General features: G+C 42.0%; 1 protein-coding gene across 1 annotated transcript in view; it reads left to right on the top strand.

Annotated features, from left to right (window-relative positions):
* The first annotated feature begins 1,483 nt into the window (after positions 1–1,483).
* Positions 1,484–18,061, top strand: part of LOC130725225 (uncharacterized) — a 29,667-nt gene continuing 13,089 nt past the window's right edge. The window contains exons 1-2 of the mRNA XM_057576475.1: positions 1,484–1,731; positions 1,804–2,372. Coding sequence (XP_057432458.1) covers positions 1,581–1,731; positions 1,804–2,372 — 720 coding nt within the window. The 5' untranslated portion in view covers positions 1,484–1,580. The remainder of the gene's footprint in view (positions 1,732–1,803; positions 2,373–18,061) is intronic.

Raw genomic sequence — 18,061 nt, 5'->3', positions numbered from 1 at the left:
ATTTATTTACAACTGATCAGGTATTCTTTGAACAGATTTTTGCATTGTTTTGAAAGTGTAATATATCAATTCTTATTATGTCTTGATCACCCTTGTTTATGCCTTGTTTGTGTGTTGGGTATGCATCATTGAACAGATTTTCCCTACCCGTGATGATCTTATCAATTGGGTTCATGGAATTGTGATTGAAAATGGATATGTTGTGTTGATCACAAAGTCAGATAGCGGTGGGAATGGAAGCAGAAAAGCTTATGTCATGTTGGGGTGCGAGAAGCATGGTAAGTATGTTCCCTACAGAGACCCTGACCTTGTTGAAGGAACGAGAACACAAAAGACAGAATGTCCTTTTAGACTAAAAGGACGACCTATGAAAAATGGCATAGATAGAGATTGGCGGCTAAAGGTGATGGAAGGTACACACAACCATGAACCAGCTTGGTCACTACTTGGCCACAATTTTGTTGGTCGTCTAAAACCCGGAGAGAAGGAGCAAGTGGAAAAAATGTCAAAGAGTTGGGTTCCACCGAGAAAGATGCTGTTGACTTTGAAGGAAAACAATCCTTTAAACTTGACTACCATATCTCAGATTTATGGTGCTTGCAAGAGGTTAAGAAAATCCCTCCGCGGGTCATTGACAGAAATGCAACACTTGTTGAAGAAGTTGGACGGTGACAAGTACGTTCACTTTGAAAGACATGAGCCTGGATCGGAAGTCATTAGGGATGTATTTTGGGCTCATCCAAATGCTATCAAACTGTTCAACACATTTCCATATGTAGTGATTATGGATTGCACATACAAGACAAACAAATATAAAATTCCCTTGCTTGAGATTGTTGGACTGACTTCCACAGATAAGACATACTCCATAGCCTTTTGCTACATTGTTAATGAGGGCACATATGACTACGTTTGGGCACTGGAGTGTATGAAGTCTCTATTAGCTGATCAAGCCATGTTGCCTAAGGTGATTGTTACTGACAGGGATCTTGCCTTATTGAGTGCTGCTAAGCAAAGCCTTCCCAACACCAGCCATTTATTATGCTTGTGGCACATCAACAAGTGTGTTTTGGCAAAGTGCAAACTCTATGTTGGTACAGATGATTTTGCTGAATTGGTTATGGGGAAGTAGGGAGAGGTGGTGGATGCTGCAACAGTTGAAGAATTTGAAGTTCAATGGATGCAATTGTTTAATATGTGCAAGGACAAATACAGCAACTTTACCTCCTATTGTTCTACTACATGGTTGGTCCACAAGGAAAAATTTGCCAAGGAATGGACAAATCATGTGATGCACTTTGGAACAACAACAAGTAAGAGGTACAAAAATTATATGAGCTTAATTTATGCCTTGTTATATGTTTTTCATTTGATAGACTGTTTACATTGGAGAGTTAATAAGATATCTGTTTGTTGTTTGCAGGGCTGAGGGTGCACATGCCAGTTTGAAGAAGATGCTGCGGGATTGCAAGGGTGACCTGGCCACTTCTTGGGATGCGTCGCATAGTTTGACATGTAATCGACATACTGAAATATTAGCATCGTTTGAGCGCAGTATTCACAGAATTGATCACATTTTCATGTGCCCATTTTTCACAAATATTAGAGGATTTGTGTCAAACAAATGCCTGCAGCTCCTTGATGCTGAACATATAAGAATGAAGTCCTACGGCCGATGCGATTGCTTGTTGAGAGAGACTCATGGACTGCCTTGCGGTTGTGAACTTGCAGGTCACCGGTCAACCACTCTCTTGTCAATTAATTCTATTTGTTATTAAAAGTGACACTTTTGTGAACTTGCAGGTTATGAAAGAATTCCATATGAGGCAATTCATCCATTCTGGAAGAGACTGAGTTGGGAGCATGTACCTGAACCTGTTGCAGATACTATCAGCAACCATATTTGCGGCATGAACCATGGAGATATGCAACCAGAAGTTGAGGCATTGACACATTATTTCAGTTCTTTGGATACTGGAGGGCAGAGTATGGTAAGGAGGAAGCTTCAAGCTATCTATTGTCCTGAAAGTAGTTCACTTTGTACTCCTGAGGTTCAGATAAGGTCCAAGCGCACTCTTAAGGCGAACGAAAGAAAACCACCCAAGGTTAAAGCAATAGGATCCTTGACTCGTGATCCTTCAGGTTTTGAACATGTTGATAGGGAGATCAAAGAGGCAAAGAAGGCTTCGCAACCACCAAAGAAGAAGAAGCGTGTGAAGAAGTCTGATACAAGCTATTTCATGGGTCATTTTCCATCCTTTTTCCACCCATATATACACACAGTTCAGAATGTTGAGGATGATGGTAACTGTGGCTATAGAGCCATTGCTGCATTACTGGGACTACCATCAGGTGAGGAAGGTTGGTCATGGGTTAGGGAAGCGTTGATAGACGAACTTGAACGACACAGAGGGTTGTATGATGAAATGTGGTCCAGACATGTGGTTAATGCCTTACATTCCCGACTCACTCTTCCTCCTGGTCATCCGGCTACCGAGGATAAATGGATGCAACTGCCAGAGATGGGATACCTTGTAGCAACCAGGTTCCAAGTGGTTTTCATATCCATCTCCTTTGGGGGTTGTTGGTCATACCTTCCACTAAGAGGAGAAGGTCCACCTCCTGAACATCGTGTTATAGCTGTTGGTCATGTGATAAATCACTTTGTACAGGTATTTTTTTATTGCGTACACTAATATCCAATTTGTGAATTAATTTGTTGTATTTGCAAGTTATCTAATTTTATTGTTATTCTCTATAATGTAGCTCCATCTAACTCCTGGACATTCTATGCCGCCAATTGCTCTCCAGTGGGAACGGTATGTTGATCCTATATCAGTAAGATGGTGCGTCCCATATGATACACGTTTACGCAGGTTCACATCAGAATTCGAAGCTTGGCTTGTTACTTTTGGTGTTCCTCTTAGTCACCAAAGCTATGTAGACATCACCACAGACTGACACCACACTTTGTGTAATATTCATTTGTAAACGCTCTGTAATATTAATCTGATGGGCCTTGCCCTTATGTTGTTCATTGCTGCTTTTAATAATAGTAATTTGATGGTCATTGGTATATTGATGGGCCTTATTATTTTCATCAGAGTCCTGTCATTTCCAAGCACTCCATCATCAGAGTCATGTCATTTCCAACCACTTCGTCATCAGAGTCTAGTCATTTTCATCCACTAAATGACGAACTTGAAAACTGACATTACTCTCTACCACCAAACAACCCCAACCACACTTGTACTATCCACCAAACACCATAAATCTTTTAACAATTCTGCTATAAATCTATCTGGTTTCCCTATTCGTCTTCTCCATCCCTTTCTTCCTGTCTTGCAACGAAGTTAAAAAAAAACATACCATGGAACAGGACCTGAATGCATTCGCCCGCCGTTGCAAACGTCAAGGCAACACTTCTAGCAGCTCTCGTCCTCTCATTCCTGGCCCAGCTGGCGCCGTCCAGGCTGCCATGTATGCCCGTAGATCCAACACTAACACACTACTCATTCCGACCCAAGAAATTGTGAGGCGTGCGCTCGAAGACAGATCAACAGAAACTGATCCTGATTTCAATTCAAATGCTTGGCTTTCAGCCCTGCAATTGGTGGAATCTGCCACTCCGCTGGGCACAATCACAACGAATGTTGAGAGAGTAGAGAGTGTTGTTGCTGTTATTAAATCATGCACTCCCAATGGTTTCGGAGATGCCAAAGTTACCCTCAAGGTATTTCCTCTCTTTTGTCCAGCTTCTTTAACCGTACATTTTTTGCCTCCCTTTCTCTCACGATTGCATCGATTTAGGACCCTACGGGCACCGTTGACGCGAGCATCTATCGCAAGGCGTTCACTGACAGCGAATTTGGAAATGCCATAACTGTTGGATCTGTTCTCGTTCTCCAAAAGGTCTATCATCTATTACCTAAACATTATTCTTGCTTCCTTTGAACAAGTACGCATGGTGGGTTTTAAATCTGCAATTTACTTGCAGGTTGCTGTGTTTGCACCGAGTAAATCTATTCGTTATCTGAATATAACGTTGCCCAACGTAGTTGATGTATTTCCACAGGATAACGGACCCCACGACTTCATCGATATCACTAAGGATTAATTTAGTTTTCGTGTTGCATCTGAATAATTTCGTGTACCCTTTGAACTGCTTGCCATGGATTATTTATGTTACTTATCCTGCCTTTCATTATTTACGGTGTAGTTATACAGGTTTTTTTTCATTATAAGAGTCTAAACATAATAGGTGGAAATAGAAAGCGTGGTTAATATAAAAAGAGTCCATACAAAGTCGTCACATGTCATAATATAAAAGTACACAAAAATATACAAATATACAGTCACTCGCCCCGACCCCTACCGCCACCCCTCCGACCTCTAGGTCCACGAGCTCTGCCTGCACGAGCGCCCTCTGCAGGTGCACCCTCTCCACGGGCTCTGCCTCCACGGGCTCTGCCTCCACGCGCTCTACCTCCACGACCTCTGCCTCCTGCAGCTCCAGCTCCTCGGACAGCAGCAAAGGCTACTCCCTGGGTACCGATGAAGGCGCTCGATCTAATAAGATCCAGCGCCCTCTCAGTGAGGGATCGGGCATGCGTGCCAACTGCAAGAGCATCTGGCACCTGCAGTGACTGCTCCAACAAGTCCACGGCCCGACGCACAACCGTCTGCAAAAATAATGTACATAAATGTGAGTGTACAAATAAAATATCATGAACAAAAAATCACAATTGCATGAAAAATAAAATTCAAACTTACCACAGCACTGAACTCCTCCCTCCTATCATCGGGGATGATGAACCGATGGGACACACAGCCATACCACCTCATGTAATCCTCCACAGCCTCTCCCGAATAAGTAGCAGGGATCCCCTAAGGGCGCAGGTGCGGCACAAAATCAGCATAGGCAGCATCTGCGGTCTCAGCAAGGGACCCAGTCGTCTGGATCTCAGAGGGGTGTCGAGGGACATCCTGGATGTAGCCAAACTGGCGCAGAACCCTCTCTGGTAGATGTCGTCGAACAACACGGCCAAATGGCGTCCGGATGTAGCCAGAATACATGGCCCTCTGATCCCGTGGTCGATGAGCCCGATGGTCCTCAAATGGGGTCCATATAATGTCATCCACCGTCAGCTCTGTTAAGTTCAAACGTGTTACAACGTGTTTCAATCTTATTTTGATCCTAACAATTTTTATAAATACTTTTCTCTACTAAAATCTAATTCCAGATGTTAATGACATTTTTCAGGAAATATATATTATAAGGTCACATGCTTCAACGAATATGTCTAAGCCTTATAAGGAAAAAGAAGTTTACGCAAGATATGACCGCACCGTCCAGCAAACGAGGAAGACACTCATTCTGTATCGTTTCATGCCACGTCATACCTCAGTATTTCAGAAAAAGCATTTGAGCGGGAAAGTCAAAATTGTATCTCAACTATTTGCCCCATGCTTTAGTCAGAAGGAAACTAATCCGGTCACGTGCAAACTGATTTACCTTTGAAGAGAGAAGTCTCGATGACCAATGAAAAGGAAAAAGGACAACACGTCAACATCACTTTTCCTAAATGTCTCTCTTCTGCAAAGTAGCCCAAAGTTATCACCACCTACTAGCTGACAAAGTACACCTTTTTGGCTAAAGGATAGCTTTGAACAGCAGCATGCATTTAATGAAGCTACCAACCGGAGATTTGAATCAACGGTTAGATGACACTCACAACGGCTACAAACAACGGCCAGATTTTGTGTCTCAACGGCTACACAACTAGCAAGATCATATATAAAGGACATATCTGAAGATTGAAGTGGCAGAGAAGAGAAAAATTTATTGCTAGAAAAGAAAGAACTCAGAACAATTACTCCAAACATTCTTCAAAGAATTAAAAGCTCACAGCAGATTTCCTAAGAGTCAAATCCGATCTCATACCTCTGCTAAATCAAGAGAGAATACCAAACCTTAAAAGAGTCAAACCTCTTCCTTTACTTCTCTCTTAGATTCTGAACTCTTGTGTGTTCCAACTGTAAGATCAAGTTTTGATCTAGTAGTACAACTCTATGTTTTGATGATTACAAGTTAACCTTTTGATATGAACAATTGTGGTACTCTAACGTGTTTTTCTGAGTGTGCTATTTACAGGCTCTGACCTCAACTCAATCTCACACAAATCAGAAGCACTGTGTATAAAGAGTAACCCAAGCAACGCTTTCGCATTCACCATGTTCAGTATGAACAGTGGAAAAGCTTCAGAAGTTCTGAAGCTATACAAACTCTGATGTGGACTCAGTCGCTAGAAGCTCTGAAGATCCAGAAGTTCTGATAACCAAGAAACACTGAAGGTTCAGATGTTCTGATGGTGTAGAAGACTCTGAAGATCCAGAAGCTGAATAGTGGAAACTCTGAAGTCCAGAAGCAAGAAACTCTGAAGGCCATGTTCTTCCCTCTGAATTCAGAATCAGAAGTTACAATGGTCAGAGGATCTGTGCTTTCCTTCTGACTCTGATCAACCGGCTTCACAAGTTCCAATATGAAGTATTCCCCTGATCAGAAGTCTCCTAGGTTAAAAGGTCAAGTCGCTATCCAAGTACAAAAGCAAGTGTACCTTCCTGACGACCTACCTAACGTTCTCAGCCACAGCAGAAGCTGGATTTTCCAGAACTGCCCTCCAACGGTAGCATTTCCCATGCAACGCTCAACCCTAATCCTTGGAGTATATATAGAGGCTGAAGATTGAAAGAAGCGGCTAGAAGAAGCATTCACATACGCAAGACATATTCAAAATATTCTAAGCTTTCTTTCATCTGAAATTCATTGAGTTTACTATTAGCTTTTTAGAAGCAAATCTCTTGTAAACATTTCTTTGATAAACAGTTTGTTTAGTTCCTTTAGGAGATCAAGGTTGATCGGATCCTAGAGAAGACTAAGAGAGTGAATCTTAGTGTGAGCTAAGTCAGTGTAATTGTTAGTCACTTGTAGGTTTCAAGTGCAGTTGTAACTCTTACCTGATTAGTGGATTGCCTTCATTCTAAGAAGGAAGAAATCACCTTAACGGGTGGACTGGAGTAGCTTGAGTGATTTATCAAGTGAACCAGGATAAAATCCTTGTGTGCTTCTCTATCTCTTATCTTTAGCACTTAAGTTCTCGAAAGATTTGTCAAAATCTTTAAGGTGGAAGTTTTGTACTGAAAACGTTATTCAAACCCCCCCTTTCTACCGTTTTTCATACCTTCAATTGGTATCAGAGCGCAAGTTCTGATTACCACACCTAACAGTGTTCAGTGATCCGGGCCGGTGTGAAAAACAATGGTTGCCACCACCAGTGAAACTCAAAGAGATGGTTACAATGCAAAGCCTCCTATGTTCGACGGTCAAAGGTTCGAATATTGGAAAGATAGACTGGAAAGTTTCTTTCTGGGTTTCGATGCAGATCTCTGGGATATTATTGTGGATGGCTACGAGCGTCCAGTTGATGCAGATGGCAAGAAGATCCCAAAGTCAGAGATGACTGCAGATCAAAAGAAGCTGTACTCACAACATCACAAAGCAAGAGCAATTCTTCTAAGTGCTATTTCCTATGAAGAGTACCAGAAGATTACAGATCGTGAGTTTGCTAAAGGCATTTTTGAATCTCTGAAGATGTCTCATGAAGGAAACAAGAAAGTCAAAGAATCAAAGGCATTGTCTTTGATCCAAAAGTATGAATCCTTCATCATGGAGCCAAATGAATCCATTGAAGAAATGTTCTCCAGATTTCAATTGCTTGTAGCTGGCATACGACCTCTCAACAAGAGCTACACAACAAAAGATCATGTCATAAGGGTCATCAGGTGTCTTCCTGAAAGTTGGATGCCCTTGGTGACTTCAATAGAGCTCACGAGAGACGTTGAGAATATGAGTTTAGAAGAACTCATCAGCATTTTGAAATGCCATGAGCTGAAGCGCTCAGAGATGCAAGATCTGAGGAAAAAGTCCATAGCCTTGAAATCCAAATCTGAAAAGGCTAAGGTTGAGAAGTCAAAGGCTCTTCAAGCTGAAGAAGAAGAATCTGAAGAAGCATCAGAAGATTCTGATGAAGATGAGCTGACTCTGATCTCCAAGAGACTCAACCGCATCTGGAAGCACAGGCAGAGCAAGTTCAAAGGCTCTGGAAAGGCAAAAGGAAAGTATGAGTCCTCAGGCCAGAAGAAGTCTTCAATCAAGGAAGTCACATGTTTTGAGTGCAAAGAATCTGGGCACTACAAAAGTGATTGTCCAAAGTTGAAGAAAGACAAGAAGCCAAAGAAGCACTTCAAGACCAAGAAGAGTCTGATGGTGACATTCGATGAATCAGAGTCAGAGGATGTTGACTCTGATGGTGAAGTCCAAGGACTCATGGCCATTGTCAAAGACAAAGGAGCAGAGTCAAAGGAAGCTGTTGACTCTGACTCAGAATCAGAAGGAGATCCTAACTCAGACGATGAAAATGAGGTATTTGCTTCTTTCTCTACCTCTGAACTGAAACATGCTTTGTCTGATATCATGGATAAGTATAACTCTTTATTGTCTAAGCATAAAAAGTTGAAAAAGAACTTATCTGCTGTCTCCAAGACTCCTTCTGAACATGAGAAAATTATTTCTGATTTGAAAAATGAAAATCATGCTTTGGTAAATTCTAACTCTGTGCTTAAGAACCAGATTGCTAAGTTAGAAGAAATTGTTGCCTGTGATGCCTCTGATTGTAGGAATGAATCTAAGTATGAAAAGTCTTTTCAAAGATTCCTAGCTAAAAGCGTGGATAGAAGCTTAATGGCTTCAATGATCTATGGCGTAAGCAGAAATGGAATGCATGGCATTAGCTATTCTAAACCAATTAGAAATGAGCCTTCTGTGTCTAAAGCTAAATCCTTGTATGAATGCTTTGTTCCCTCTGGTACCATATTGCCTGATCCTGTACCTGCTAAAGTTGCTAAACATCCTCTTAAAAAGGGATCTTTCTCTATGACTAAATATCATGCAAATATTCCTTTAAAATATTATGTTGAGACACCCAAGGTGATCAGAACCTCTGGGGTAACTAACAAAAGAGGACCCAGAAAGTGGGTACCTAAGGACAAGATTATCTATGTTGCAGATATCCTTGATAGCTCCACTGAAACACCAATCATGGTATCTGGACAGTGGATGCTCGCGTCACATGACGGGAGAAAAGCGTATGTTCCGAGAGCTGAAACTTAAGCCTGGAGGCGAAGTTGGCTTCGGAGGAAATGAAAAGGGTAAAATTGTTGGTACTGGTACTATTTGTGTAGATAGTAGCCCATGCATTGATAATGTTTTATTGGTAGACGGCTTAACACATAACTTATTGTCTATAAGTCAATTAGCTGACAAGGGTTATGATGTTATATTCAATCAAAAGTCCTGCCGGGCTGTAAGTCAGATCGATGGCTCTGTTCTATTTAACAGCAAGAGGAAGAACAACATCTATAAGATTAGATTATCTGAGTTGGAGGCTCAGAATGTGAAGTGCCTTCTGTCTGTTAATGAAGAGCAGTGGGTATGGCATAGACGGTTAGGGCATGCCAGTATGAGAAAGATTTCTCAGCTGAGCAAGCTAAACCTTGTCAGGGGCTTACCCAATCTGAAGTTCGCTTCAGACGCTCTTTGTGAAGCATGTCAGAAAGGCAAATTCACAAAAGTCCCTTTCAAGGCAAAGAATGTTGTCTCAACCTCAAGGCCGTTGGAACTTCTGCATATCGACCTTTTTGGACCAGTGAAAACTGAGTCTATAGGTGGCAAGAGATATGGGATGGTTATCGTTGATGACTATAGCCGCTGGACATGGGTAAAGTTTCTAACCCGCAAGGATGAGTCTCATGCTGTGTTCTCTACCTTCATTGCTCAAGTGCAAAACGAGAAGGCTTGTAGGATTGTGCGTGTCAGAAGTGACCATGGTGGAGAGTTTGAGAATGACAAGTTTGAGAGTCTGTTTGATTCCTATGGAATTGCACATGATTTCTCTTGTCCCAGAACTCCTCAACAAAATGGTGTTGTTGAGAGGAAGAACAGAACTCTTCAAGAGATGGCTAGAACCATGCTCCAAGAAACTGGCATGGCTAAGCATTTTTGGGCAGAGGCAGTAAATACAGCATGTTACATTCAGAACAGAATCTCTGTGAGACCAATTCTGAATAAGACTCCTTATGAATTGTGGAAGAACATAAAACCCAACATTTCTTATTTTCATCCTTTTGGCTGTGTTTGTTATGTTCTCAATACTAAGGATAGATTGCATAAATTTGATGCTAAGTCTTCTAAGTGTCTATTACTTGGTTATTCTGATAGATCTAAAGGTTTTAGATTTTATAATACTGATGCTAAGACTATTGAAGAATCTATTCATGTTAGATTTGATGATAAGCTTGACTCTGACCAGTCAAAGCTAGTTGAAAAGTTTGCAGATTTAAGCATTAATGTTTCTGACAAAGGCAAAGCTCCAGAGGAAGTTGAGCCAGAGGAAGATGAACCAGAGGAAGAAGCTGGTCCCTCTAACTCACAAACTCTGAAGAAGAGCAGAATCACTGCAGCTCACCCTAAGGAATTGATTCTAGGCAACAAAGACGAACCAGTCAGAACCAGATCTGCCTTCAGACCCTCTGAAGAGACCTTGCTGAGTCTGAAAGGATTGGTGTCCTTAATTGAACCCAAGTCCATAGATGAAGCTCTTCAGGACAAGGATTGGATTCTGGCCATGAAAGAAGAATTGAATCAATTTTCCAAGAACGATGTTTGGAGCTTAGTGAAGAAGCCTGAGAGTGTCCATGTTATTGGAACGAAATGGGTATTCAGAAACAAGCTGAATGAGAAAGGAGATGTAGTCAGAAATAAGGCAAGGCTAGTTGCTCAAGGCTACAGCCAGCAGGAAGGAATAGACTACACTGAAACATTTGCTCCAGTAGCAAGACTAGAAGCAATCAGACTGTTGATCTCTTTCTCAGTAAATCACAACATAGTTCTACATCAGATGGACGTAAAGAGTGCCTTCCTAAATGGTTATATCTCAGAGGAAGTCTATGTTCATCAACCCCCAGGTTTTGAAGATGAAAAGAAACCAGACCATGTGTTCAAATTGAAGAAATCACTCTACGGTCTGAAGCAAGCTCCCAGAGCATGGTATGAGAGACTTAGCTCATTCCTTCTGGAGAATGAGTTTGTAAGGGGTAAAGTAGATACAACTCTTTTTTGAAAGACTTATAAAGATGATATCTTAATTGTGCAAATTTATGTTGATGATATTATATTTGGTTCTGCTAATCAATCTCTATGCAAAGAATTTTCTAAGATGATGCAGGCTGAATTTGAGATGAGTATGATGGGAGAATTAAAGTACTTTCTGGGAATACAAGTTGATCAAACACCAGAAGGAACATATATCCATCAGAGCAAGTACACTAAAGAACTTCTGAAGAAGTTCAATATGCTGGAATCTACAGTGGCCAAGACTCCAATGCATCCTACATGCATTCTGGAGAAAGAAGATAAAAGTGGTAAAGTATGTCAGAAGCTCTATCGTGGCATGATAGGTTCACTTCTATACTTAACTGCATCTAGGCCAGACATATTATTTAGTGTTCATTTATGTGCTCGATTCCAATCAGATCCAAGGGAAACCCACTTAACTGCTGTTAAGAGGATCCTAAGGTATCTGAAAGGCACCACTAACCTTGGCTTGATGTATAAGAAAACATCAGAGTATAAGCTTTCAGGTTATTGTGATGCTGATTATGCTGGAGATAGAACAGAGAGAAAAAGTACTTCCGGAAATTGTCAATTTCTGGGAAGCAATCTAGTCTCATGGGCAAGCAAGAGGCAATCAACCATTGCACTATCAACTGCAGAGGCAGAATATATCTCAGCAGCAATATGCAGCACTCAGATGCTCTGGATGAAACATCAGCTGGAGGATTATCAGATCCTTGAGAGCAATATCCCAATCTATTGTGATAACACTGCCGCAATCTCATTGAGTAAGAATCCTATCCTACATTCAAGGGCAAAGCACATTGAGGTAAAGTATCACTTTATTAGAGATTATGTACAGAAGGGCGTACTTCTTCTGAAGTTTGTTGATACTGACCATCAATGGGCAGATATCTTTACAAAGCCCTTAGCAGAGGATAGATTTAATTTTATTCTGAAAAATCTAAACATGGACTTTTGTCCAGAGTGAAGATGGATCAGAACCTCTGACTATGATACTTCTTGATCAGAAGATGTCTAGTCCAGAAGGTAACTCAATCAGAGTGTGTGTGCCCACTGGTACTGACTCTGAAGCTGAGACAACAACACGTGCGTCAGAATTTCTGATGCATAGTTCCTTGTGCCCGTGTGACAGTCTGTTATGATTGCGTGTAGATATGCTTATCTCCTGTGTGTGATTGTGTATTTTACTGTTACTATCTATCTTTAATTTTCAGCCGTTGATCTTAAAGTGCTTTTTGAATCAACAACGGTTATTTGATAAAACCCACTATACACACACGTTCTCTTTCACTTCCGGTTTTCACTCTCGCTCTCTCTGCTTTTCAAAACCGCCTTTTTCTCGATTTCTCTCTCGATCTCTCTTCATCTTTCAACCTTCATCTTCTACCTCAAACCTTCAACCTCTTCAAAATGGTGAGACAAACCAGAAGATCTACTGCAGATGCACCTCAGTTCCCTCACATGGTAGTTGGTCTAGCAACGGGTCAGAGGGGCTCTGAGAATCCAACTCAAGAACAAGTTCAAGCTCAAGAACAGAGTGTTCCAATTGCAGAACGGGGCTGTGCCGTTCACTGTGTTTATCCTCCTGAGGAACTCCAAGTCCTGGCAGAATGGAGATTCAACCTCGACAACTTGGCTGCAAATGGGTTTGATCTTCGTCCTGAAGTCCAAGCTCAAGGTTGGGGAAATTACTTCGACAGACTTCAAGGACCGGTGTATGATAGATTGGTAAAGGAATTCTGGAAGCACGCCGACTGCGATGATACTCAGGTGGTCTCTCACATTCTTGGAAGGAAGATCATCATCACTGAGAAGTCATTCGTGAATCTGCTAGGTGCAGAAACTGCTTATGGGTATCGGTTCCAACTGACGGAATCGAAGCTGAAACCCAGCACCAAGGACACAGTCAACCAGGCTCTGTACACCACCTTCAAACCGGGCAAGACGAGTTACAAGGTGATGGATCTTCATCCCAAACTAAGGATCTGGCACAAGATCCTGCTCAACTGCATAAACCAGAGACCGAAGGGCAGTTCCCCAGACTACATCAACTTCAACCAGAAGGCGATGTTGTTCTTCATCCAAAATCAGGAGAAGATCTGCCTTCCCTACTTCCTGTTCTCCTACTTGAAGGAATGTATCCGGAAGTCTAGGACAACTGCCTCCATCAAGTCAGCAATCAAGTATATCCCTTTTGGGAGACTGTTGTCTGATCTCTTGATTGAGAGTGGCCTCATTCAAGATCTGATCAATGCTGGTTGCACAGAGGATTTGAGCACAATTGTCAGTGATGTCTTCACTGCAAACTCCCTGAAGAAGATGGGTTTGGTCCAGAAGAAGATTGCTCCTGCTCATGAAGACACATCTTCTGAAATCAGAGGAAGAAGAATGCCTCTGAATGGCTACCCTCTGTGGACACAAGCGGACAATCCTGACGCCATCAGATGCTATGTTGAAGACCTCAGGGCTCAAGGTTTCGAAATTGACCTTGATGATTTCGTCAGCAGACTGCCGCCAGCTCCAGAGTTTCCTTCTCCTCCCAAGAGGAAAGCTCAGAGGAAGATGGTTCTGGACGAATCTTCTGAGGAATCTGATGTCCCTCTGGTCAAGAAGACGAAGAGAAAGCCTGATGATGGTGATGATAGTGATAGTGAGGATGGTCCTCCCAAGAAGAAGAAGAAGAAAGTCAGAATCGTGGTGAAGCCTACTCGGGTGGAACCAGCTGCTGAAGTGGTCAGAAGGACTGAACCTCCTGCCAGAGTGACTCGATCATCAGCACATTCAAGTAAGCCTGCACTTGCTTCTGATGATGATTTGAATTTATTTGATGCACTCCCTATTTCTGCTATGCTCAAACACTCCTCCAATCCCCTCACTCCTATTCCTGAATCCCAGCCAGCCGCACAAACCACCACTCCACCACATTCCCCAAGATCTTCCTTCTTTCAACCTTCTCCTACTGAAGCACCTCTCTGGAATTTGCTTCAGAACCAACCCTCTAGGTCAGAAGAACCAACCTCTCTCCTCACCATTCCGTACGACCCATTACTTTCTGAACCAATCATCCATGAACAACCCGAGCCAAACCAAACAGAACCACAACCCAGAACGTCTGATCACTCTGCTCCCAGAGCATCAGCACGTCCTGCTGCTAGAACCACGGATACAGACTCTTCAACAGCCTTTACACCTGTATCCTTCCCAACCAATGTTGCTGATTCTTCTCCCTCCAATAACTCTGAATCCATTCGAAAATTCATGGAGGTTAGAAAAGAAAAGGTGTCTTCCTTGGAAGAATATTACCTAACTTGTCCAAGCCCTAGGAGATATCCTGGCCCTAGACCTGAACGTCTAATAGACCCAGATGAACCTATCTTGGCTAATCCTTTACAAGAGGCAGACCCCTTGGTTCAACAAGCTCACCATGTCCCTGACCAACAAGAGCCTATTCAACCAGAACCTGAACCCGAACATTCAGTGTCTAACCAATCCTCGGTTAGATCACCTCATCCTCTGGTTGAAACTTCAGACCCTCACCTTGGAACCTCTGAACCCAATGCTCCCATGATTAACATTGGTTCTCCACAAGGTGTCTCTGAAGCTCATAGCAGCAATCACCCAGCCTCTCCTGAAACCAACCTCTCCATAATTCCCTATACTCACCTTCAACCCACCTCTCTCTCTGAGTGCATCAATATTTTCTATCATGAAGCCTCCTTGAGGCTCCGCAATGTGCACGGTCAGACTGACCTCAGTGAGAATGCTGAAAGTGTGGCTGATGAGTGGAACAATCTGAGCACTTGGCTAGTGGCTCAAGTTCCAATTATGATGCAGCTCCTGCATGCAGAGGGAAGTCAGAGCATTGAGGCTGCAAGGCAAAGGTTTGCTAGAAGGGTGGCTCTTCATGAACAAGAACAGAGAAATAAGCTTCTTGAAGCCATTGAAGAAGCCAAGAGAAAGAAGGCTCAAGCAGAAGAAGCTGCGCGTCTTGCAGCAGCTCAAGCTGAACAAGCCAGACTTGAGGCAGAGCGACTTGAAGCTGAGGCTGAAGCTCTTAGATGCCAAGCACTTGCACCAGTTGTGTTTACTCCTGCTGCTTCTGCTTCCATTCCAGATCCTCAAGCTGCTCAGAATGTTCCTTCCAGTTCTACTCAGCCAAGCTCATCAGACTCGACATCATGGAACAACGTCTTGACACTCATGAATCCATGCTGATTGAGATGAAGCACATGATGATGGAACTTCTGCGACGCACTGACAAACCTTAGTTTTAGGATCTCTTCTTTTTCTTCTTTTTCGTTAACATTGTTTTCCTTTTGTTAAACTCTGTTCCCTTTTTAATTTGTTCGTTTGTGATTATATATGCATATCTATTTAATTGTGTCACATATGTTTCCTAAACTCGTTTTATTCATAATCTTTTTATGTTTACATCATACATTACTTCCCTATAAAGTCTAGAATGGAGGATCTCTCCTCATTCTTCTGCACTCCTGGCGCTGCTCTGACCTATCTTTCTCCAGATGCTCCAGTACATGCTGGATGTTGCTGAGCCTGTTCTTTAGCTCATCCCTCTCCAGAATCTCTTCTGAAGTCTTGAGCTTCTCTTCCAAACACTCTTTCTCTTCCAGCAGCTTGAGTTCAAGCCGGCTGAGTTCTTGCACCTCCTCCACGAAGGCAAGAAATTCCTTCAGGTCTCTCTCCAACTCTGGACGCAGGTCCTCTTCCAGCAGTGTCTGTGTTAGCTCCGAGATGGTCGTTGTACCCTCTGGATGCCTGATGTTCAGGAACAAGTCCTCTTCAAAGGCCTTCTTCCTCAGCTCTTCTAGTGCTACGTTGTATGATGCCATTCTTTTTTACTGAAAATTGTTCGAGGTGTGAAGCTTACCTTTATCTCCAACGCTTTTTATAGGCTTCACTTTCTCTCTGCAAGTTAATGCTCCTACAGTTTCTCGAGGTTAAGTTCTTGGTAACTGACCCTTCTATTTACTCACTTGACCGGTGGTAAACGTTCATCCCTTGCATTAACTCTTTTATTTATTTCGCCTAACTCTGATTCTTACATCGTTTTCGTTTTCTTTAAACTTAGACCTTCTCTAAGGGGGAGTACCTTGTACTTCAAGCTAAGTTTTTCACACCCCAGGCTTTTTGCTTATGACAAAAAGGGGGAGTAAACCCAGTTTTTGATGTGTAAGATGTGTTAGTGTGATTTATTTTTCTTTTGGAGATTTTAAGAGTTCCACTTTCATGACCATAGATGTGTCACTGGGCAAATACAAGGAATACATTTCACTTCTTCTGAAGTGATTCTAAGTTGACTCTGATACCCAAGACTCTGATACCTTGTTCATGACTCTGATTACTTATGCGCTCTGTTTACTCGATTTTCATCTATGTCATAAGTTTTTCACTCTGAACTCTTATATTATTTAGCTCAGAATCTAGACTTTACTAACGTTTTCATCAAGTATTAGATTCAGGGGGAGCTAAGCTCAGAATCAAGCAGTGACTTGAATTCAGAATGAGCAAGATAAACTATTCACATCAGGATAAGTCTTATTCTATATCTCTAAACTCTGAGTGAATTCAGTTTAATGTTTAAGAATTGTTCATCAAAAATTTTAGTTTTGTCATCATCAAAAAGGGGGAGATTGTAAGATCAAGTTTTGATCTAGTAGTACAACTCTATGTTTTGATGATTACAAGTTAACCTTTTGATATGAACAATTGTGGTACTCTAACGTGTTTTTCTGAGTGTGCTATTTACAGGCTCTGACCTCAACTCAATCTCACACAAATCAGAAGCACTGTGTATAAAGAGTAACCCAAGCAACGCTTTCGCATTCACCATGTTCAGTTGAACAGTGGAAAAGCTTCAGAAGTTCTGAAGCTATACAAACTCTGATGTGGACTCAGTCGCTAGAAGCTCTGAAGATCCAGAAGTTCTGATAACCAAGAAACACTGAAGGTTCAGATGTTCTGATGGTGTAGAAGACTCTGAAGATCCAGAAGCTGAATAGTGGAAACTCTGAAGTCCAGAAGCAAGAAACTCTGAAGGCCATGTTCTTCCCTCTGAATTCAGAATCAGAAGATACAATGGTCAGAGGATCTGTGCTTTCCCTCTGACTCTGATCAACCGGCTTCACAAGTTCCAATATGAAGTATTCCCCTGATCAGAAGTCTCCTAGGTTAAAAGGTCAAGTCGCTATCCAAGTACAAAAGCAAGTGTACCTTCCTGACGACCTACCTAACGTTCTCAGCCACAGCAGAAGCTGGATTTTCCAGAACTGCCCTCCAACGGTAGCATTTCCCATGCAACGCTCAACCCTAATCCTTGGAGTATATATAGAGGCTGAAGATTGAAAGAAGCGGCTAGAAGAAGCATTCACATACGCAAGACATATTCAAAATATTCTAAGCTTTCTTTCATCTGAAATTCATTGAGTTTACTATTAGCTTTTTAGAAGCAAATCTCTTGTAAACATTTCTTTGATAAACAGTTTGTTTAGTTCCTTTAGGAGATCAAGGTTGATCGGATCCTAGAGAAGACTAAGAGAGTGAATCTTAGTGTGAGCTAAGTCAGTGTAATTGTTAGTCACTTGTAGGTTTCAAGTGCAGTTGTAACTCTTACCTGATTAGTGGATTGCCTTCATTCTAAGAAGGAAGAAATCACCTTAACGGGTGGACTGGAGTAGCTTGAGTGATTTATCAAGTGAACCAGGATAAAATCCTTGTGTGCTTCTCTATCTCTTATCTTTAGCACTTAAGTTCTCGAAAGATTTGTCAAAATCTTTAAGGTGGAAGTTT

Source organism: Lotus japonicus, chromosome 6 (assembly GCF_012489685.1).
Source record: "Lotus japonicus ecotype B-129 chromosome 6, LjGifu_v1.2".
NCBI classification, from domain to species: domain Eukaryota; kingdom Viridiplantae; phylum Streptophyta; class Magnoliopsida; order Fabales; family Fabaceae; genus Lotus; species Lotus japonicus.
Note: the sequence above shows the minus strand (reverse complement) of the source record. Positions and strands in the feature narration are given on the sequence as shown.